General features: G+C 44.2%; 1 protein-coding gene across 5 annotated transcripts in view; it reads left to right on the forward strand.

Moving 5' to 3' along the window:
* Window positions 1–753: 753 nt before the first annotated feature.
* The window catches only part of LOC124328710 (nephrin-like), a 60,706-nt gene continuing 38,911 nt past the window's right edge, over window positions 754–22,548 (forward strand). For 2 of the 5 annotated variants that reach the window (XM_046787523.1, XM_046787527.1), the window contains exons 1-2: window positions 14,173–14,845; window positions 20,637–21,174. In XM_046787523.1, coding sequence (XP_046643479.1) covers window positions 21,048–21,174 — 127 coding nt within the window. In that variant the 5' untranslated portion in view covers window positions 14,173–14,845; window positions 20,637–21,047. Of the gene's footprint in view, window positions 1,047–14,172; window positions 14,846–20,631; window positions 21,175–22,548 lie in introns of those variants that run through there. The other 3 variants (XM_046787525.1, XM_046787526.1, XM_046787524.1) reach the window with 3 other exon arrangements.

Below are 22,548 nucleotides of genomic sequence, written 5' to 3' on the forward strand. Positions count from 1 at the left end.
CGTAATAAGAAAAGAAAAAAATTTCCGTGTCTGATAGGTGGAAGAAAAAGTGCTATGTGTACAATAGTTATAGATGCCGCGATAGGTTGCAGACGACACTACACACAACTCCGTTTGAGTGCCGCCCAATTTAAGTGAAATTTACGTCAGAAAATCGGAAATAAATACGTCGAATTTTTTCTAAAGTAGCTGATAACATTATACGTCCCTATATATAATCCGGATGCAACTCTATCAAAGTGCGCTGCGCGTATTCTCCGGTATTCTCCGCCGGTGACCTTTTATTTATATAACATTTTGCTGATTTGAATTTCATGATATCGGAGACTTGATCCCGCCACCTCACGGCCAAAAAAAAAGGGAGGAGCTGAATGAACGAAAGAAAGAATAGAAGAAGCTTTACATCTGCTGTTGGGAATATAATCGTGAGTCGAGGTGATTCTTCTCTTTTTCCCATTTTTCATCTTTTCTGGCTGTCGAAATCCATTTGAAAAGTAACCCGAGCTGTACAGTACACGTGAGGATAAGTTTAAAGACATCAAAAGTCAGTGGTATTGAATTATTCTAAAATTTATTTTAATGCATTGCTTTCATGCAGGGGATTGATAGATATTTAAATAAAGGGGGGAGGGCCACGTGGCTTTGGGTGGTGTGGGGGTGATTACTATTTTCTGACCCTTCCCCCGGTTATTTTTCATTTAGTCGACCCATCCTCCTCTATCGCATCATTCAATTTGCATCGATGGTGAAGGTGGTCAGTTGAAATTGTCTCGCAGTGGAGTGTGCAGGTCTTTTTCTCTGTGGTCTAAACATTTGATATTTTGTGAATTTTTAACCAACGCCAACTTTGTGACTTTGATCGTGTGCAGACAATACATTCCGTGTTAAAAAGGCGTTTACTGCAACAACTGAATTCTACGCTGGCTGCTGTGGTTGTTCCTGACAATGGACCGCGTGCTGAAAACGTGCTGGTCATCCGTCATTACCCGCCATCATCCGTCAACATCCGTTTGCAGATTTCTGGGCCTGCATCGATTCGTTTTTCGGTAAGTCCTGAATCTTTTAATTATTCAGTGGAATTACGACCGATATTGGCAAAATTTTTCGTGCCAAACCCTTCAAAATGGAAATGTTTGTTTATTTTCGCCGTGTCGATGTCCTTCGATAAAGATTTAACTTTTTCCCACCCACCCCGTTTTCCATGATCGCCATGGCCTTAGAAACAAGGTAATAACGAAAATTCGGTACCCAAGAATCAGGCATTTTCCGTCCCCTCCCAGTGCTCACAAATGCTCGATTTATTATTTTTTCTTTTCCAACTTGACCGGCTGTTTATTGAAATGATTTTACATTTGTTACTCCGTCATCTGTGGATGGTAACAAGATAGTCGTCCTAGAGTTCCACCGAGTTGAATGTTGCTATGCGTTGGTCAAATGCTTGAATTCTCCATGCCAACATAATGTTTCACTAGGGCAGTCGAGAAGAGAGAATAATCAACTGTGAAATCAGTTCCTCCGTTCCATATAGTCGCAGGTTTTCTTTTTTGTTGTTGTTTGTTTACGATCTCAACCCCACTTGAATTGATGGAGAACGTGTTGAATATGTTGGTTCGCTTGCAAGCCTATGGAGATGCAATCGTTCATTTTCTCTCCCCCGCGTTACTGAAGGAGTTGCTCTTTTCTTTCTGGCACTGATAATGATGAATGGTTTTTTTTTTAGATATATCCATGTCGTTGATCCTTCTAAACTATATATACATAGAGACCACGTTCGGGAGTGAAATCGATAGTTCTTGGAAAGCTGTAGGGGGTGGAATAAAAGAAAAAGCTTTTATTGACGTGTGTGCTCTTATGGTTTCCGGGCGGATTGGATATTGTAGATGTACCAACAATCGAAATCAGCAATAATAAAAAAAAAAGACATTCTGGAAAGTTTTTAGTTTTTACAGCTGGAGCTCGGAAAATTGTTGGTATGTGTAATTCAGTGGATATATTGATGTCGATCACGAACGCTTTGGATTTGTTTTGTTTCAGTAGCCAAAGGTAAAAACAAATGAAAAAGTTTATTTTGTTTTTTGTTGCTGTGTCGAGTCTATTCACCTCTCGGACGCTGCATGCTGTCTTTATGAAACCTATACGGTGCATATTGATCGCTTCCATCCTTGCAATACCAAGAAAGGTTATACAATAAAGTCCCTTTTTTTATTACTTTCTTCCAAGTTTTCCTAGAATGACTGAACTCGGGCTAATAATGCACGTCAAATGTTCAAAATTTATTAAAGAAATCGCTTTTGCTTTGTAACTGTAATCTGGGAGCGAAATTGTTTCACTTTTCTTGCTCGGACTTTTGCAGGGGAAAATGTTCGTCGTACACCAAAACAAGACTCGGTTCGACGGGTCTGTTTGGCATATTCCGGTAATTTCCACGTTATTTTGGACGTGTTTTGCTTCGTTTTCTTTGAAGTAATCATCTTCCTCTGGTGTCACGTTGGCGCTTGTTTGTTGCGCTGCGCATTTTTCTGTCGCTCATTTGTTGTTAACGACTTGCATAAACTTTGGAGAATCGAGTCGCTTGTTGTATCTTGGTTGGGGAAATTCACGATTATTCGAAGGGCGCAGTTGCTTGATAATTCCTTGGTTTTATCATAGATAACTCGATTACTGCTACTGCCGTCTCCCATTCATGGGCGACATTTCCCTAATTCGTTGCCGAGCGTCGCCTGTGTTGGCCACACTGGGCATAGTTGCTTGGCCCTATTTATATTCATGCTTGAATAAAAAAGGAAGAAAATTTAAACTGTATACACCCAAGTATAGATGATTCCATGCTACGCCATCTTCGTATAAATAAAACACCCACTCTCTTTGCCTGGTCGATTTTCTGACAGGAATCCATTGCGGACATTTGCGCCACCCATCCATGCGTCGTTGCTTTTGAATTCTCAAAATGTTGGCCAATAAATAACCGCGATGTCTAACTCCATTTTCAGTGGATATAGACCACGAGTGCAATGCGTATTACACACAGAGGTGTAGGTATTTGCTGCTGACATCTTTTTTTTTATTTTATGTTATTTTGCGTTTGTCGCCAACGTGCTGCCGCGTCTGTTAGAGCGTGAGAAAAATCTATGGTTTAGCTATGTGCACTAGACTTGTGTATAAACCCGGTGTAGCGCTGCCGCTGCTCTATTTCGTCGACAGATACTAACGTCCATGCATTTTATATCTACCTCCGAAACTCTAGAAGAATATATTCTCAGGGACGCTCAGCTGGATGCAGAGTAGAAGGGAAAAGGGCGTGCACCTCAGATCAATACCATTGAAAGTGGCTGAATTCAAAATGTATCTCCCGTTCAGTTCTTTGCTCTAGTCGTCGTGAAAGCATTGGGTTGGGGGGGGAAAAGAAAACAAGTAGAAAAAAGAAGAGTAGATCAGTGGAGAATAAAAAAACGGAAGAAGCTTGCTTCTTTGAAAAGTGGGCGTCTTATTATTCAACTGCTGGCCCACCTGGATCTTTCTTTGAATGTAAAATAGCTCTGCACAGAAATTTGTGAGTGACAGACAGCAGGAACTCCAGTGGAAGAATATCGCTCTCTACCCCGCTGGTTTCTAGATTATTATATTTGCTATTATATGTTTATGTATGTTAGGTACTGACAACGAGTCTCCGTTTTTCCCTCTGCTTTATCCATCACAAACCAAGGCAAGTCTTCACCTCTTTGTTAGCGCTGTCGCTGCAGCCATGATTGAATCTTCTTCTTCCTGGAATATCCGTTTGTGCCCTGCCTGATGTGTGTGTGTGTGTGTGTTGTGGCCGCGTCACGTGCCGTATTTTGATGTACTTGCTTCTAGCTTCTGGTGGATAGTGTGCCACGCAGCTGTCGTTAGCATCGCCTGGCTAAATTCCGCATTCGAGGTTTTTTTATATGTCGTAGACTCGATAGCATCCATTCGTGCGATTCACGGGAAAGAAAAAAAAATTGTGTTGTGGCAGGGAAAATGAGGAGCAAAACACACACAAATTCCTTTTGATTTTTTGTTCTTTTATCAGAATTGTTTTAGTTTTGTGTCGTGATGCACGAAACTAGACCGGCTCTGTGCGATCCGGGCTGTGTAGTGCACCCTCTTGGCTCGGCCTCTTTTTCTTTGGGGGATAACATGTTAACAGGTTGTTTCCCCCCTTTACTTATCGCTAATAAAATGGGCGTGTGTCGTGTATCAATTTTTTAATTATTATTATCTTTTGCCACCCACGTATGACTCAAATTTTCGCTCATCGTTAATGACTAGAACAGTGCTGATGGCTGTCGCACACCTTTCTTTTCACGGGTGTTATTCCGATTTTGCAGTTGGAGAGGTAGACAAGGTGAATCGATACAGTACTGCGCTGTTTCCATCATTCTATTCAGATGGAGAATGGGAGAGTGCTTTCCTTTGAACTGAAAGGGGAAAAAAAACATTTGTTGCCTTTGTCTCCCCATCGCAGAGTCGTCTCGTGTAGTAACATTTGGCTTTCAGACTTCTATTTTGAACGCTGCAGATTCCGTGAAAGCCTTTCGATTTCTGTCAGATAGAAATGGAGTGGAATGTTATTGCTAGCGTGCCTGTACATGTAATGTTGGGACCTGTCATTTCCCGATAAGACAAAAGGAAAAAACCTGAAAAAAAAATTTCTTATTTTTCTTATTTCTCTTTTTCCTTCATTCGCATACAACTCTTCATTTGATCCGAGTGGTTATTCTTTTTATCTTCTTTTTTTCGCACAATGGCAACTGAGTGATTATGTGGTAGTTGTCGATTTTTGTGAAATATTCCTTGCCGGCGAGGTCCATCACTCAGTTGATGGCGTCAGGGACAATTCAATTATTAAAAGAAAAGAGTTGATTTTTTTTCTCCCCTTTTCTTTTATTAAGCGCCGGCTCTTCTTCCGGCCATCGTCGCTATTGTTTGTCACACTGTGTACATATATGTACAAGAGTAATCGGTGCGCGTTGTGTGTTTGTCGTTTCTCACTGTGTCAACAAAACCACGCCATCTATATTTATCCTTTAACCTTTAAAATAATTCAATATCTTCTGATGCCCACCGTCCGCGTTGATGTTGACTTTATTACGGAATTGTCCAGACGCTTTGATCTTGCGGTTCACCCGCTGGCCAGTCCCTTCATTTTCACTTGTGATCTGGGTGGCGGCATCCGTTTGCTCACGTTGGTCAACACTCGTGACGTCTTTCGCAATTGACGCTTGGAGCCATCGGCTGCAAACTAAAAGATGGACGGGTGCTAAACCCTACAAAGAAAAAGAAATCTGTTTGATCGATGGCAAATGAGATTTCTCATTTTTTTTTCTTCTTCCGTCAGATGTGTGGAATTGTAGTTGTACGTCTATGATGTAGATAACTTGTACAGCTGAAAATTGGAGAAACTAAAGTGGGATGGAAAAGATAGGGGGACAGGGAGGCCCAGCTGGGTTGTAATTGCAAGACGTGAGTCACGATTTTAGGGCGACAGTCTGTTGTATCTTCTCCTTTCCGTCTGCCGTCACGTAGATATAGGCGCACAAGTGGAGACGGACAGCGAGTTTCTGGTGGCATATTTATGTTGAGTCTAGTCAGAGTTATTTGGACGTCAAAAGACGACGCAAGAGTTGTTCCTTTTTTGTCCGACCCGTGCGTCTCTCGGCAGGAGCTGAGGATAAATGAACTGAGCGTGTAATATGGCGGTGGCTCAGTAACCCAAGGAAAGGCAATTATTATATAACCGCTGCGCCCTACACACACACACACACAGTGTCCTATACTTCTAACGTCTATAAAATTGCCAATAGAGTGGTTGTGCGCCACTATATGGAGACGGACGGGAGTCACGCTGTTCTCCCTTTATTTTCTTGTCCTTGCCCTAATTCGACGTAGGCGGGCAGACCGTACATGTACGCGCAGAGAGAGTTCTTTACTCTCTACTCGAACTGAATTGACAAAATAGAGAAGGGGTTGATAGCCACGGTAGAAGGCTACGACTGCTATGCATTCTCTTTTCTCTATGCACACTGGATCGCTGTCTGAGGGTTGACTCTCTCTTTTACCCACTGGGACGACGACGACGACGTGCTGGAGACGTGCAAAGGCCACAGTGGCACACAGAATCTCACCGTCTTTTTTTTTTCTTTTATTATTTCGACATAATATTTGTTCGCGTCAGCTAGCATGCTGCCCTTCTTTAGGGATTTCACGTTTTCTTTTCCTTCCCAGAACGATGGGGGAGAGAGAATCATATGAGACGTGAATATCGCGCGATTGTGACAATCGAAAACCAATTTTTCCTCCCCTCTGTCGTTCATCTAAGGATCCCAACTCTCGTACGCGGTTACAAGTTTACTTCTCTTTTCACCGCGTGCGAGCTACCACCAATCACATCTGCTAACAGCGTCAAAATGCATCGAGTCATTGTAGTATTCTTGCACAGCAAAAACGGAATGGAAGATGTCGGTCTTGGTCTCCCCCACCTCGTGTGGATGACGGTAATGCGACAATGTCGTTGATGGGGAGAAAAGAAAAAGAAAAAAGAAAATTATAGCCTAGGCACATCCAACAACCTATTGGACTCCCACACCTTTTTCTCCTGGTCTTTTGATGATGTTTCTTTTGATGTCTTTGACTCTTTTGTTCTTCTACGCTTTAGTTCTCTTTGATGGGCCCCCTAGTATTTTCTTTGCTATAGACAGACGGACGTATCGGTCACGAAGACGTGATGTGACTCGGTCATTGACACACCGTGTTTTTTTTTTTCTTCTTCTTCCTTGTGTCGCCGGCCGAAAGTGACGGGCGGCTTGAAAAAAAAAAAAAATCCGGACACGGCTGATAGACTTTTTTTTTTTTTGTTCTCTACCCGGGAAGGAATCTGCGATCGACAGCCGAGCCACGGCCAGAGAACGTGCCACCGCCTCGAGTTTATGATAGGTTTTGGCCAATTGTAGAAAAGAAAAGACTACGCACGGGCGAAGGAAGGAAGGAAGGAAGGAAGGAATGTAGGGATGTATACACAAAGAAATGGAAAAGAAGGAACTAGAGGAAATCCCATCAACTTGGAGGGGGGCGCACGACCCGTAGAAACGGTTCAATAGAGACGAATGAGACGTCAAATTCAGGGCGGCCCAGGAAGAATGAAACCACAAGATGTGGGAGGGATTGCAAAGAAGAATATAAATGACGGCAGAGGAAATCCACGATAAGGCATCGGACTGTAGGTTAGTGCCTCCGAAAAATCGACAATCGGTTGCCCAACAGTTTGTCCGTGTTTGGAAAAAAGTGTTCTCCTGTTACTTTTTTCTAAGACAAAATCCGCTGCTCAGATTTTTTTTTTCCATCCTTCATGACGAAAAGGATTTTTGTTGGAAGTAAAGAAAATAAAAATAAATTTCAAGGGTAATATCGCTCTGAAGAAAAAGAAGAAGAAAAAAAAAATAAAGTGGAGAAGCATTGGTGCGTTGCTTTCATCGTCGTGACTGGTCCATCTATCTTTTTCGTATTTCCCCCCCAGAAACTTTTCTTTAGTCTGAGTTGAGTTAGTTCATCCTCGTCTACTCGAGCGAACTTCTTCTTCTTCGGGGATCTCTCAACTTGCTTCTTTTTTTAGAGAGAGTGCGCTCGTTGGTGTTAGTGCAGGGAAAAGAAGGAGGGGGAGGGGGGTCAGGAGGCGGGAAAAATGCTGGATCGGCGACAATTTGGCAACGACGCTGGTGCATAACTCAATCCTTTTGCTCCTCGCGCTCCTGAGATCAAAAGACGATGCGTCGAGCTCGTCGCTTTTATTTTTTGTGCCGTTACTGCTGCTGCTACTGCTACTACTGGAAGCCGTAAGAGTATAAATCTCTATCACCCCCTATAGGTCTATGGGGAAAAACTTGTCTGTCGGAATCGTGGCCAGCAGTTTGCATTAGGGATATTCTTCTTATACACATACACCATCCCCATTAATTTATATTCGCTCGGCCGCTTTCAGTCTTTTTTTTGTAATTTTGGCGTTTGCTAGCCCACAGAACCCTCTGGCACTTCTATTCGCAAAAGCATTACAGTTTTTTCTATTTTTTCCTCATATCCCACCGAACTTGAAATGATCGGCGTGTTCATCATTCCAACTTTTTACGCTTTGATACAGACTTTTTGACGAGCGGAGCGCCAGGCACCGCACGTCAATCGATCTCAGTCACGACGGTGTGTTTATAAGCTCGACGCTGTCCTCATAGTACAGAGCCAAGATCTTGTTTGTTTATTTTTATTTTTGAAGTGAAATTGGATTTTTTTTCTTCTCTCCTTTGCTTAAATAACCCTTCTCTCTTTCTGCCCAGGAGTGATGGCCAAGTTGTGAAGAAATGACGGCCTATCACATTCTGGGCATTAGCAAGTTCAATGTCTCTTTGTTCAGGGCCTGCTGCTGCTTGTAGTATGTGTATGTGTGTACACAAGCAGAGGATGTATAGTGCTGGGGTGGTGCTTCTGTGTCTTAATCTATAATCATTAAACCCAAAAAAAAAAAGAGGGAAGAAGAGGAGGAAGAAGAAGCGATGGTAGCTGCCTTTTTTGTTGTTGTTTTTTGTGTAATCTAGACTCGGGCGAAATAACGATCGTGAGACTATAAGGCCCCCCCCCCCCCATATTATTACATGGTAAAGGGGCCTCAGCTATATAGCCGCTAGCAAACTGTGAGGGCTCAATGACTTGCAGTCAAGCCAGTGGAAGTTGCTGGCCGGGGAGAGAGCCGAGCGGGAGCGGGGGTTAAAGCTTGATTTCTCGGTAGATGCTGGCGATTCACCACTCAAGTCTCCGAGGCTGAGCCAATGGCGCTGTATTAGAGACGTTCATGTGTCATTCTGCCTAATTAACTTGAAACGGGCTTATTTCTTCTTTGGCTGCGGCCTATCTCTACTCTCTTCTCTCTACCCTATATAGCCAAATTACACGCGAGAGCGTTGCTTATTTATTGATCTGTTTTTGGGGTGGTGGTGGTGGTGTTTTTTTTTTTTTCTTTTCCCTTTTTTTTTCTGGCCTTTCGTTTCTCTAATTTCACCAATGTTCAATTGGGAAACATTCCAAGAAATGCGACAAGGAAAGGCCTCCGGAGCAAGGAATATCTGAGCATATAGAAAATGCTTAAGAAACGACGAGGAACGTTTCAATCTCATTAGTGCCTTCAAACGAAACTTTCCTCCTCCTGTGTCTTGGAGCTATCTCCTCTTTATACTCGCCAGTTTTCCTCCAGGCCCAGTTCCACCCCAAACGTCGTAGACGTCGTCGTCCTAGTCCTAGTCCTACGCTTGCTCGATGATCATTCTTCTTTCCTTGCTTCCTATTGTCTTTTATTGTATTACGTGCGTATGTCTAGTCGGGACGTAAACGCGTGCATAGTTGTGCGCTTGAAATGATGAAACAGATCGACATTCCTTTTTGTCGGGAAGCTACTGTGACAGATTTGTGTGTGCATATGAGGGAGATTGTCGATTCGGAGAAAGAAGACAACAAAATCTGTCGCTCTTGAGCTCACAGGAATAAGATGCTTCTCAGTCACCTGATTGCTGCCAAGTTGTCTGCACTTCGTATTCAGGGAAAAATAAGTGTTGAAAACACAAGTGCGTGATTCACGTTTCGTCCGGATTTATTGTTGACTTTCGATTTTTCAACGATCTGAAATTATCCTTTTTCTTTTTATATTCCGTGGGTGTTTGCGTAGTTTAGCAAACTTTTTTTTTCAATTGGGAAACATTCCAAGAAATGCGACAAGGAAAGGCCTCCGGAGCAAGGAATATCTGAGCATATAGAAAAGCTTAAGAAACGTCTCTTCTGTCTACGATTACTCGGGAATGGCGGGGGGCTCGCGAGTAGTATTGCACGTCCCACAGCGCCGTCTGCTGTACATCAACAATTTCCAACATCCTCGACGCTCCTAAACAGAGACAAGCCCCACAAGTGTGTATAGGATAGGAGATGAGAAATAAATATAAAAGAAAAGGCTTAGAAGTGTAATTTTTTCTTGCGTAGTTTGTGGGGTTCAATGTGCTCTTCTGGCCAACACTTTTTTTCTTGGTTCTTAGTAGATGTGCGCACTCTACTTAATTTATGATTATTAGTTTTTGTTGCCATGCTGTGTGTATATGTGTTTTTGTTTGTTTAGTTCCCCACGTCCGTCCAGCAGTGCTGCCTACCTTCCTGCATTCATTTGGGCTGCTGACAGTTTGAATGAGAAGTGATGGCCTTTGTTTATTTTTTTCCGTTCATTTTCTATGGCATGCAAGAGTCGTCGATCCTTTTTGGCTTTTGTTTTGATCAACCCCTTTTGGTGCCTATAGAAGAGTAGTACGTGGCACTACATTCAGTAAGTGGACACACTGCAATAAGTTGCTCTACACTCTGTTCGCGTGCGTTCGCTCACTTTTAGCCCTCCTCCCCTTCTCCTTAGGCCTGATATAAGGTAGGAGGGATTGGGGCGGAGCTTTATCTCTTTGCACGCTTGTCTTACACGCGCGCTTTCCTGGATAACGTAGACAAATGGGTTTTCATTAATGCCATTTTCGTGAAAAAAGAGAGGAGGAATTGGGGCGTCCAGCGGTGGGCGAAATACTCTGCGTTCGTCGGGAGACTGAAGAGTTTGGACACGGGTCAGTGCGAGTATACGCATATAGCTGCTGTACGGCGTTGTGTAGAGGATCACCCCGGTGATCCCTTTGGCTGTATAAGTCGTCGCTCTTGATTGTCGGCAAAGTGGCGTCGGCAGCGGTGTCGGTCTAATCGGTCAGATTGATGTCGGCAGCCGGTGGCTTTCCCCGCTCTCTCCGGATGGTTCCGGCGTCGTCTCAATTTCTCTTTCGCTTGTGTGATGTATCAATGAGGGTCTAATTTGTCGGACTTGTTTGCGACGCCCTCCTCACCCCTCCTGCCGCTCGCACCCATGAGTATTAGCTTTTATTCCATTGGGCCTCGTTCCTTCATTCCTCAAAATGAACTTGCGTTTAATTGTATAGATTCCCTCGGCTTTTCCGGGTTTAAATAAATGTTGAAGGCGGAACGCTGCCAGGCCCAGTAGATTGTTCCGGGTTCTATACCCGCCGACCTTGCCGAAAAACAATAAGAAGCAACTTGAAGCGAAAAGTTATGCTGATTGTTGACTAGTTAATTGATTTTTCCTGGAATACGTGATTTTGTGGTTTTGATTCCGAGTATTATGCTTCTAATGTGTGAACATGTAAACAAGGTTTATTTTTTATTTTTATTTTTATATGTAGATTTTTTATTCATTATTTGCGCCAGTGCTGCGCGCTTTTGCACTTATGGTCTATGAATTTTTAAAATGAAAGGAAAATTGGGTAACATGCGTCAATAAGTTTGGCTATCACGTCCCACCCCTCGGCTGTCAAATAAAGAATTAATGAAGCCTCCTTATTTCGCTACGTTTTTGATTTCACGTTATTTGTTTAGTCTTTTCCTTACTTGTCATCCGGCATTCGTATTTCTAAATCTCGCATCACTCTAAATGTCGACTTTCCATAATGCCAGAGTCTGGGGGGGGGGAAACGATCGAGATTTTTCTTCATTTTCTTTTCCCCAGGCAAATCATCGTCAATTCCATGTGAGCGTAATCTTTTCTGTCTCTTGCCTCCTTTTTTTGAATTGTTTCTCGCTTTTGACATCAGCAAGGCCGGCTCCCATCACTGATATACCGCTGCCGAAAGTATCTAATGATTTATTCTGCTGGCTGCTATGCACACGCACGAGAGAGAAAATGTCCGCGGACGTGAGCTCCAATTACTTATTGAGAAGATTTGTAAAGTGATTGAATTCACTTTTTCATGGTTCCCCTTTTATTGCTAGAAGGATCGCTCTCTCTCGCTGGCTGGCTGGCTCTCAATATCTCGACAGACATCATCATATTCAGTTAGCTTCTGCTCCAACTGAAGAGTAGTCCTCTGTAGCGAGTGCAGAGAAATAACCAGCACTTGACAGAGTGTGTAGACCCATCAGGAGGTTGGAATCACTGATTATTCTTGTCTGATGGTAGAATCAAATTCCTCGTCCCAATTATTAACACTAAAAAAATCGACAATTTCTTCTTTCTCTTAATCGTTTGACTTCAAAGCCGAGAGACTACTGAAGCATTTTGTTAGTTAGTGGAAGGGCTGCGTATATAGGAAAATGGTTTATCCTAATGTGCATATTGCTACGAATGGCTGGGTTTTCTTGGAATTATTTGTCGAGTTAGATTCTGGAATGAAGAACTAAATATGGAAACGAAGATTGTGCTGATGCTCTGGAGAAAATGTCAACTATTTCATTGCGAGATAGCGGATACAAGTTTTTCGAGTGTGACAAGTTTGTTATTAGTCTGTTCGGGCTCTGCCCGTTCCCCTTCCATACATGTCCGTGCGTTTGTAACAAAGAGCTAAGAAGATTGTGAGACTTGTGTGTAGTAGAAGTCGTAGAAAGGATCCTTTGGCGGTGGCTTGTGTTGGTAACCAATTAAGAGTTGGCGACTCAGGTAAAGCCGGGGACGGGTCGCTAGGAGAGTGCTGAGAAAAAGGGAGTTGGGGCTTGCAGCTTCTGCATTCGACGTCGTCTTTGAAGTCGGTTGACGCGCCAGTGCACGATGCCATCCAACTCTCTTTGGCTGTACCGCATAGAATATACAACCCCGCGGCCGCCAACTTTGGGAATCCATTTCTCCCGTGTCCCTTACATTGCCGTTGATGAATTTCTCGTGTTTTCATCTTTCCCTCGCAGAAAGAAAGCAAAAACTCTTTTCATCTTTTCCAAAAGTTGATGAATTTTTTTCTTTTTTTTAAATCTCCAAAGATCTATACATCTTTATTTCAAACCATTACATTTGTGTTATTGTTTTGGTTGACTTTCAAGTAATGCTTGATTAATTTCATGTATCTCAGACGTTGGCGAGGTAGATTCAACAAGTTGATCAGTTTATAATCTTTTAGGATATTTTCCCAGCTGTAGGCAGATAGGCGGAAGATTTGAAAAGGCAAGTCGTTTAAGTTAGAAGTCAGTTTCTCTGATGCATTTCCCCTCTCGTTTTGTTGTTGTTGTTTTTCTCTTATTTATTTTGCTGTCCGAAACGGACAGAGACTTTACAGCCAGTGGGTTATTTTTATTGCTATCTGATGGCAGCCAGTCGAGTGTGAATTTATCTTACGTGCGTATCTTTCCCTCCCATCTCTATATCTCTTTTCTTCTCTTTATATTATCTGGCTTCCTCTTATTTCATTTTTTTCTCTCTCTCCCTTGGCCTACCCACACGGTCGACTTCTTTCTTATTTTTACTTTCTTGGCTGTTTATTTTATTTTATTTTTTTTTTTCCTTAAAAAAATAAATAATAATAATATATATTTTTGTGTATGTGGGGGTATATATATTCTCTTTTTGGCTATGGCCTTCAAGTAGCCAGCGCTGGCCACGTCCCGAGCATCCGCTATCGATTGGCGACTGTATCATGGCATCTTCTCCAGTCTCTCTCTCTCTCTTGCTCTCTCATTCAGTTCTGCTCTCACTTTCATTCTCGCTTTCCGCATTAAGCTCCATTCTGCGTCTTCTCTCTCTCTCTATCTTGCGACTATCTTTCTTCTAGTCTCGTCCCCTTTAGCGGAGAATTCGGCGCGAATGAGATCAATCGCGTTTTCGGCCAGTGCATTGACGCCAAATTCAGTTCCGAACTGCTCGATGGTCAGAAGATTCTGTCAACTGTGAATCGATCAAATGTACGTACGCACCGGTAGTCTCTTGTGCTACCCGTCCAAATGGAGAAGAAGGGATGCTCCCAACGACTTTTTAACGCACTCGGAATAAATGGACACACAATTGTTTACGGTCCCCCGTCGCATTCCACATGCTCGAATTTGAATCACGGCACAATATCGTGCACAACTGTGTCGCCCGGTCTTATTTGATCATTGAAATGTACCTATAGACGTTTTTATACCGAGGTAATTATTTTGAAATGATTGGATTTCTTTCTACCCGTCCATCTCTGTGGCCTGGGTCTCCTGTACTCCCGGGGTTGGGTTGAAACTGCGCATGCGGAGTTGCTGGCGATGAACATGGGGTGTCGGTTCCGGAGGACGCGGTGAACAACCCGACGATGACGAACTGGCCATGCCCAGAAGAAGTTGCCGACACCCACCCCCTTTCGATCGCATACACAGTGGCGTGTGCGTCGTCGTCGGTTCGGTTGGGAACTCTTTTCTCTCTCTCTCTCGCACAGCCGCCGCTTAAAGACGGGAAAGCGCCGGTCGACGGGCGAAGAAGAAGCGAACGTCGGAAGTGCACGGGACCGATCCAGCGGTACAGCAGTTGCCTCGGTGAAGTCGGGCCGTTCAGACGCTCAACCATTACAGCGAAACTTGAGATATCTTTTTCTATTTTCGATTATTTTCCTTGGCTTACTCGTTTACCCGACTTGTTTGATCAAGAAAAACAAAAGAGCTGGGGAGTCGAGTGACGCAGAAAAGAGTTTGCCTCTCTCTCTCTCTCTCTCGCTCTCTCCTTCTTCAATGCCAATCGCAAACAGTTGGGAAATACGCGTGAAAAGAACTCTACCCGCGCTCACTCACGCAGTGCCGAGATGTGCAAGTGACAGTTTGATTTTCGTCGGTGGTGGTGGGTAGCAGCAGTGAGTGGTGGTCTTTTTTTTATTATTATTTTCTTCCAGCGCGTGCCACGCTGATTTTACACACGGGAACCGGGGGAGAAAAGTCAGTTCTCTCGCCTCTGTGGTTCAGACAGTCCGTCGTGGAAGGCCGCGGTGCTTTTGATCAAAAAAGACAACATGATCCGCCGATGGTGTTTTTGATTCAGGTATTGACTCTCTTCGCCCTTGCCTTTTTTACTTCCTCGCCCACTTTCCAATCATTGCTACCGTTAGCTTATTCCGTTCGGTTGCTTTTTTGCTTTAACCTGTCTCTAGCAGTCGATCCTGCTATTTTATTTTCCCTTTTTTTTTCTGTTATTTTTGTTATTCGGGTTTGTTTCTTAACGCAGTTCCTACACAGTAGAGACACAAGGCGGGTAGGAGGGAACAGAAAAAAAGAGGCTATTTTCAGTGTGTCCCCGAGTCAGTTTTCTGCCAGACTGACCGGCGGCAATAACGGTTCGTTAGTCCAGGCCGAGACTTTTCCTTCCGCGTCATCCTTTTATTATATAGTCTTGTGTGTGTGTGTGTTATCTCTCGTTTCCTCTCTGCCTTTGTGCTCGTTACACTGATGTTGCAGCACGAGGCGCAACTCGGAGCATCCAGCAAAGGTTTCGTTGGGCGCTCCAGTGCCCCCATCCATCGTCGAAATGAAAAGCCGGACCGAGGCGGGCGGACGGACGGGACGAGATGGAAGACGAGTGAAATGCGCCTCGTCAATTCAGCGTTGCATGCGTATCGATCGGCAAATCTTCTTCTCTTACCTTTTGACGACAAAAAGAGAAGAACGTTGCGAGGAGAGAAAGTGTGAGTGATTCGAGCAGAAACGACCACGACGACTGAATCGAACGGACCCGATTGAAAAGCTACGCGCATCACAGTCTAATCGTAATGATGCCAGACTATGTGGGGGCTCCGTTGAAAAGAGAGAGGGGGGGGCACTGAGGACGAAAAGTACGGCTATAGAATTCTGCGCTTGTTTTTTCCAGCTTTTTGCTTTTGCCGTTCACACTTTTCTTTGGCGATAGAATAATTGACAAGTGAAGGAAGAAAACGCGATTGAAATATTTAAAACTCCCGGCAAAAGTCAGGACGCACACACCCCCCATTTCCTTTCACTTGTATCGTGTCTAATGCACGAAAGTGTTCTATCTTATTATTGAACAGTTGAAAAACACGCAAAGGGAGAGAGAAAGATTTGCCTTAACATTTTCACCCCTTTTTTCTGGTGAAAATTCGACGGTTTTCATGCCCAGCGGAGCTTCTTGCGGGTCGTATCCTGTGGGAGAACCTGTGACAGGCCCTTATTCTCCCGCTGAAGGCGACGTAAGCACGCCACTCTGTGCCCGTTCGCTCGCCCATAACGTTTTCCGAGGGATTCCATTTTCATTTCTACCCGATGGACTTTTTCTCCCGAAATGTCTCGGACTTTTTATTTTTTTTTTTTCTCCCTCCACTTTGTGCCCGTCGAGTTGCAGACCAGGCCATTGTAATTTCACGAGTGATGTCTAGCATATGTAATTAGAAGATATTTGCTTGGCCCGCGCCTTGCGATGCAATTTAAATGTAGAAGTACTCTAATGACGCTGTATCGTGTGTGCAGACCAATACGGTCGTAATAACTCGCTATTGAATTATTTATTATGAAAACCGTCTGATTGCAAATGGGTTGCAGTAGTCAGTGCGAGCAGCAGTCATGTAATATGAATCAGCAGCCGAGAGATGGAGAAACGGAGATTGCACTCGCGCTGGCCCATACATGTGGGCTCTCACTACGTCGTCATCTCGTCGTTTCGCGTGGGATCCTTTACTTTGCCGCTGCTGCTCCTTGAAGGAGCCTAATTGGGCGACACTTGCAACCAGCGCGCCAACGTAATTCGAGTGTGTGTATGTGTGCGTGTGGCGACGTGCGTGCGTTCGTGCATTCTGTCTGGCGATCGACGAAGGGAAATCAAAAGACAAAAGGAGGAAAAAATTGAACCAACCAGACTCCGTCCCTCTTTGGTCTGATTTAGGAGCGGCTCTGTGAAGAACAGCAGCAAAAGAAAAAAAGAAAATATTTTTCTCTTCACTCCCCATGAAAGTGATCAACTATTCAAGTGGAAACGCGTTCAGCATTAGCTCACACAAGGCCCCGGGTCGCGCCAACAGCAGCCAAGTTGTGCTTCGCCCAATAGGATTACGTAGTCGTCGAGATGATTGGCGCAACGACGTTTATTCCGACTTGTCCTTTGACGTGGATCAAATAGCCAATCGTTTTCTTTAGATCGAGGAAAAGGCCACGCTTTACACTCTGCGCCCATCGCGTCAAAGGACTCTCCGTTTGATGGTTAGTCGATTGTTAACTCAATCAACGATCTGTGAATCTCAATTTCTATGGCGCCTTCCGACTTGAACAGTTCCCACCATCTATGTGCGGGAGGAGAGTCGGCGTTCAGAAAAATAGAAAACTATAAAGACCTTCTATTATTTATTCTCTTAAATGTTTTTCGATTGGCCGTAGAGGCCACCGTCGCCAATGCTCCGTGTGGGCACACACACACACACACACACACACTCTCTCCACTTATTTCCCAGTGGATATCAGATTTGTCCCTCCTAATACATTTTCTTATCTAGACTCGACATTCTAGCGTAGTACATGTCTGCATCGACTCGCTGGCGAGTGTTCCATTCGGCCCTACAATTTGTTTCTCATTCCCTCAGTATTTGCACTTAAAGCCATTGGCATTGCCATGGTGATGAGTCGAGAAATCAAGTTTCTATTTGTTTGACTTATATTTTCGATATTGGCTTTTCCCGAGGAGGTGGGCAACAACTTTCCGCCTTTGCCCGACTCTCGGCTTTGCGACTTCTCTCAACTTGTGTAATTCATCACGCTGCTATGGCGTACGCTAAGATCTCGATGACGATGTCGTCTAGCTACTTCATCTTTTTTTGTTTGTATCACAGAAAATTGCGTGCAATCAGATATGTAGGGGGTGGCTGGAGAACAAGAGGTTGGTACCTAGTGCTTCAAATGCGCTTCTTTTGTCTACTTTTTTTTCTTTTTTTTTTTTTTTCTTTTTGGAGGACGGGAGGTGCCCAGCTCGATATGAAATCGTTCACGCATTCTTGACTTCTCCTACTCGATGTTATTAAATATTGCTGGAGATGACAATATTTTGCATTCAATATGAAAAGTATAGTCTTGCGTATCCATCTGATATTTATTACGTGGGTCGGCTGGTACAGTGTTTTGAGAGACAATCGAATCTGTCTCGTAATCAATGGCAACGCTATAAAGGCTATCTTTAGATCTCGATGCTCTGCTTGAAATACATTTTCGGCGCTAGTTCGAATATAATGGCTGACGTGGGAAGATGGACTGTGTTGGACGAGGGGAAGATTACATGAATCAATCAAAAGGAATAATAAGGTCACGGAGGAGCAAGGGCCAATGGGTGCTAATTACAAATACTCTTCTATCGTGGGGTGGTGCCAGATGCCGAACTCGGAGGGGAAGTGCGATCTCGTATATAGATGGCCATCCGCCAGACTGTAAAACTGATGGGATGTCGTACACACACTCAAACAAAAAATCTGTTTGCCTAGATTTTTTGAGCGCTAGAAATCTTGTAAGACTTAATATTTAACGTCGTAGACGATTGTAAACGAATCAACATTTAATCGAAACTATTTCCATGGTGACTCATTTCATCCTTGCACAAACTTATTCTGAGCGCTTGTGTAACCCATCTATTAGCGGTTTTGATCTTTTGGGAAAAGGATTTTTCCTACCTGATGTTTATAATTCCCTTTTTTGAATCCATGAGAAAACCATTGAACAAGTAAATTGTCTAAAGATCGAGGTTTTATTTTTCTACAAATGGGCTCGTTTTCCCATCCTTTTTTTAAACGTTTCCCTTGACATTCTGATCTCCCATTACTAAATGGAAACAGAAAACTTTAATTGGGTGCACGATTGATGGAAATTGGGCGCACTCGACTGCAGAAAACTCTCGGTTGAATCTCCCTTTTTCGAAATGTAAATCATTTTCAAAAGTTGGGATTCGTTTATGAGTTACACTGTACTCCCGTCGAGATTAAACACACAAAAAGTTGATTAAGCACCGGCAGGAGGGACGGTTAAAAAAAAAAAAAGGAAAGTTGAGTAGCAAAGAGAGAGAGAAACCAAAAAGGGCAACTCGGGGCAAGAGATTGTTTGACGTCGTTGATCGATGTTTGAAATAGTGATTCACCAGCAGCAGAGAATGCCCTATTTCTTTTTGGCACGAGAGATGAAAATAGGGCGAAAGACAGTGCCGTGTCTCATCCATCACGGCCGGCGACTTGATGACCGTCGTTGCCATCACCGCGAATAGAAAGACGCAGGCGAAAAAAAAGGCAAGGCGGAAGAAGCCAATACAGGAAAAGGACTGTGTGCGTGGTCTGTTCTGCTTTGACTGTTATTGCGCGGATTCGGGCAACAATGACCGCACAAGCTGCAACACTATTTCCACCAACTTTCCCTTTCATGTCTTCTTTTTCTCTTGACGCTGTATCAAAGCGGAACAAGAAGCGATGGAACTGCCCCGAGAAGTACACACATAGAAGAAAAAGAACAGTCTGTGTGTGCGTTGTCTTATGTATAAGCCAGGGCCTGCTGGTCGCCATTTCAGACTCTTGTGTAGAAGATAGCAGCAGCCTATATAGTGTGGTATCATAGTCTAGTAGTTGCTTCCAACTTTCAGGCAGGATCGATGCCACGATGAGAACGGGGGAAAGTGCGGCTGCTGCTGGACCGCTAACAAGTTCTTCCACAAGGAAAACCAGCGTTCTGCCGCATCTCTGCAGTTTCGCTGGTTACAAAAAAAAAGGACCAGTTTGCACAGACAGAGTCTAAACTGTGTGTATACGCCGGTAGACAATATGCGCGCGTGTGCACTCGTGTGCGAGGACTGTACGCTCATGATATTAGGGCAATGTAAAATAACTAAATAGAAAAATAGATTATTAGACTATGTCTATTCTATAGCAGCAGGTTTCGTCAGAGTTTGCCGTCAGCCCTGCTGGCCGTTTGTGTGTTGTTGTTCTCTGCTTTTTTCAACATATTCAAGCAGGCTGTGCACGTTCCGTCTGTTGCGAAGCTCACTGACTCGATTTCCAACAGCCGTTTTGACTTTTTTTTCTTTTCTTTTTTACCCCCCGTCGTCTCGACGTCTCGTCCCTTGTTTCATCTTTTCTCTTTCGTGACGTTCGGTCGTTCCTTCAAGTCTTAGGACGCCCACATCATCATAACGATATACAGCTTAGACGTACAGTATACACAGTACATAATGCGCTAGACGTGTCCATCGACTTCTCCGCCTTTTTTTTTTTCTCTACACGTTTCCAACAACTGGAGCAGTCGGGATTTCACTCTTAATTCTCCGTATTAGCTCTGAATAAATATATTTTTTTTCCTTTTCTTTTCGGGGGGAGGGGCGTTCTCGTGGGCTGTGCAAAGTGCATAAATGTATACCGAGACGCAGCAGCTATGGGTAATCTATTATTCGTGTCACGGTCCGCTCAGCCGGCCAGCAGCACGACAACACAGTTTGACTCTTTACACTCGCGTGCCTTGCTGATGTTGAACACGCTTCTCTCTCTCTCTCTTGTATATCCACTGGCACCTTATTATTATATTGTTGTTGCCAAGTGCAAAAGCTCAAAGTCTCTGCACAAAACTGGTTTTGCGCTGGACCAACAAGGAATTAGAGGGAGGGAAGGTTCTCTCTTATCTTTTTGGCCTGGAAAGAAGGTCCTCTTGTTGTTGATAGTCTATCCGAGTGTGTTTGACCATCTTTTGTTGTTACACGCTTCATCACATCTTTTGTTTGTTTGTTTTGTTTGTTTTCTTAAGTGTGGATGACTGCTGTTGTAACGTTTGTCATTACATGTTTGATTTGCTTTTGTCTCTCTTTGTGTCCAGAACAGACGGCGGCGGAGATGATGATGATGACGACGACGACGATGATGATGATGATGAAACTTTGCAACGCCAGCAGTTGCAACCGTCACGGGTTGATGTCGGATTAGTGGGTCCGCCTTCATCATCGACCAGCATCCGGCACCTCAAGAGACGTACACACACAAGTCCCTCGGTCGTACTTTTCGTGCGGCCAACACGACGATAACTCAACTAGCGGAGTTTTTGACTTGGCAGTGCGACGTCAGCTGAGGCAAACAAAACGATATAGATATTGCCGCCGCTCTTGTGTGTGCGACTCGTGCGGGATCCCGCGTGCACACAATCGCAGAGACAACAATCAAAGGGCTGCGGCTGCTCACGTCGCCAGCCCCCCTCCTTTTCCCCGCTTCCACGAATATCTGGCTGTATAGATAATAATGACCTGTTCGCACAACAAGCTCCTATTGATGGAGCTGCTCTTTTTCTCCGTGTTGTGGCCCATCCTGCTGGTAATGCTGTTCGCCAGCCGCCCGTCTGCAGCTCAAGGACTGGCCAGCAAATCAAGTGAGTACTATACGTCTTCTTTCTCCTTCATCTCATTCATCTTTCTTCTATTTATATTCTTTCTCTGCGTCTGCCATCTTTTCTTTTTCCCTCGATGTTTTTCTTGTTGTTGTTGTTGTTGTTATTGCCGTCGCGGAGGGAAACCGGACGCTTCGTCATTCGCTAGACACAGCAGCTCTCGGCTCGCACATCCAACCGTTCCGTCTTTTGCGCTGATTAATGGTCGCACATCTCTTACGGAAGCCGCGAGTCGCGTCTTTTGTTTGCATTCTTTCTGTATTAGCGGGTCGATAGTATCAAGCAGCGTGATCGGAAAGAAGTGGGGGGTTGGCAAAGGCGTCAACCGAACAACGACAGGTCGATAGAGAGAGAGTGGTGGCGAGGTTATTGATTTGTTTTTGTATTCCCGCAGACCCAACTGTTAACTTCTTACGCGGTTGGCTCATGTTTCTCCTTGTGTTTCGATCGGGTGGTGTGCACTATACAAAAAGAAGAAAAAGAAAAAAGGCATCCGGATGGGAGCGAGGGAAACATGTTTACTATTACCACCGACGCTGCTGCGTGCCGAATCGGCTCGGCTTTCTTTCCCTTAACGTACTACACAGATGCTTTTAGACTTTGGGCTCAAATGTGAGGCTCTGATCTATACTTGATGCGGATGGAGATATTTCTGTCTGCCGAGCGAGCGAGCGAGCGAGCGACGGTGACATTGTCGCTGGCCGGTAAAACTGCCGCAAACTCTGGAGGTAATCCGAAACTCTGCCATTAGTCTCTGATGCTGTTTTGACTGGGTAACAAGCCCAAAAGTTGTGTGGGCTGGCCAGTTGTCGCGGGGAACGACACGTTTTATCTATTTACTCTGCCAATTGAGAATCAATTACAAGGGACGCATCAAACTCGAAAGTTGCAAAGAGCAAAGACAGCCCCAAGCGGGCGGAAGCGGGGGTCACCGTAGTTGTCCCTCTACGGTGCATTATTACGATTGCGCGTGTATGGATCAACCGAAGCGAGTTTCGATTCTCTGCACGTCGTTGACGAGAGCGGCACTGTAATAACACGGCGAGTTATTATCCCTTCATTACAAACTTTGATATCAGTAACTCTATTGAAACAAAGTTATAGCAGCGTTTCCTTTTTTCCTGCGTACAAGCCTACAGTGAATTATTGTGTAACTCCCCCTACGTTAGATTGAACCCCTTGAATTCATTACCAGCCAAAATGCGGTAAAAGTGTCCCGTTTTGGGTTACGTGACACTTTCACTTGTGGCAAGCAAAAGTGTGAAGAGTTTGCTTCCGGTGGCGATATAGTAGCACAGATAGAATTTATGCAGGCGTTGGATGAAAGAGTGGATTAGGCACGTTTCGTACTCTGCA

This window comes from Daphnia pulicaria, chromosome 3 (genome assembly GCF_021234035.1).
Source record: "Daphnia pulicaria isolate SC F1-1A chromosome 3, SC_F0-13Bv2, whole genome shotgun sequence".
Lineage (NCBI taxonomy): Eukaryota > Metazoa > Arthropoda > Branchiopoda > Diplostraca > Daphniidae > Daphnia > Daphnia pulicaria.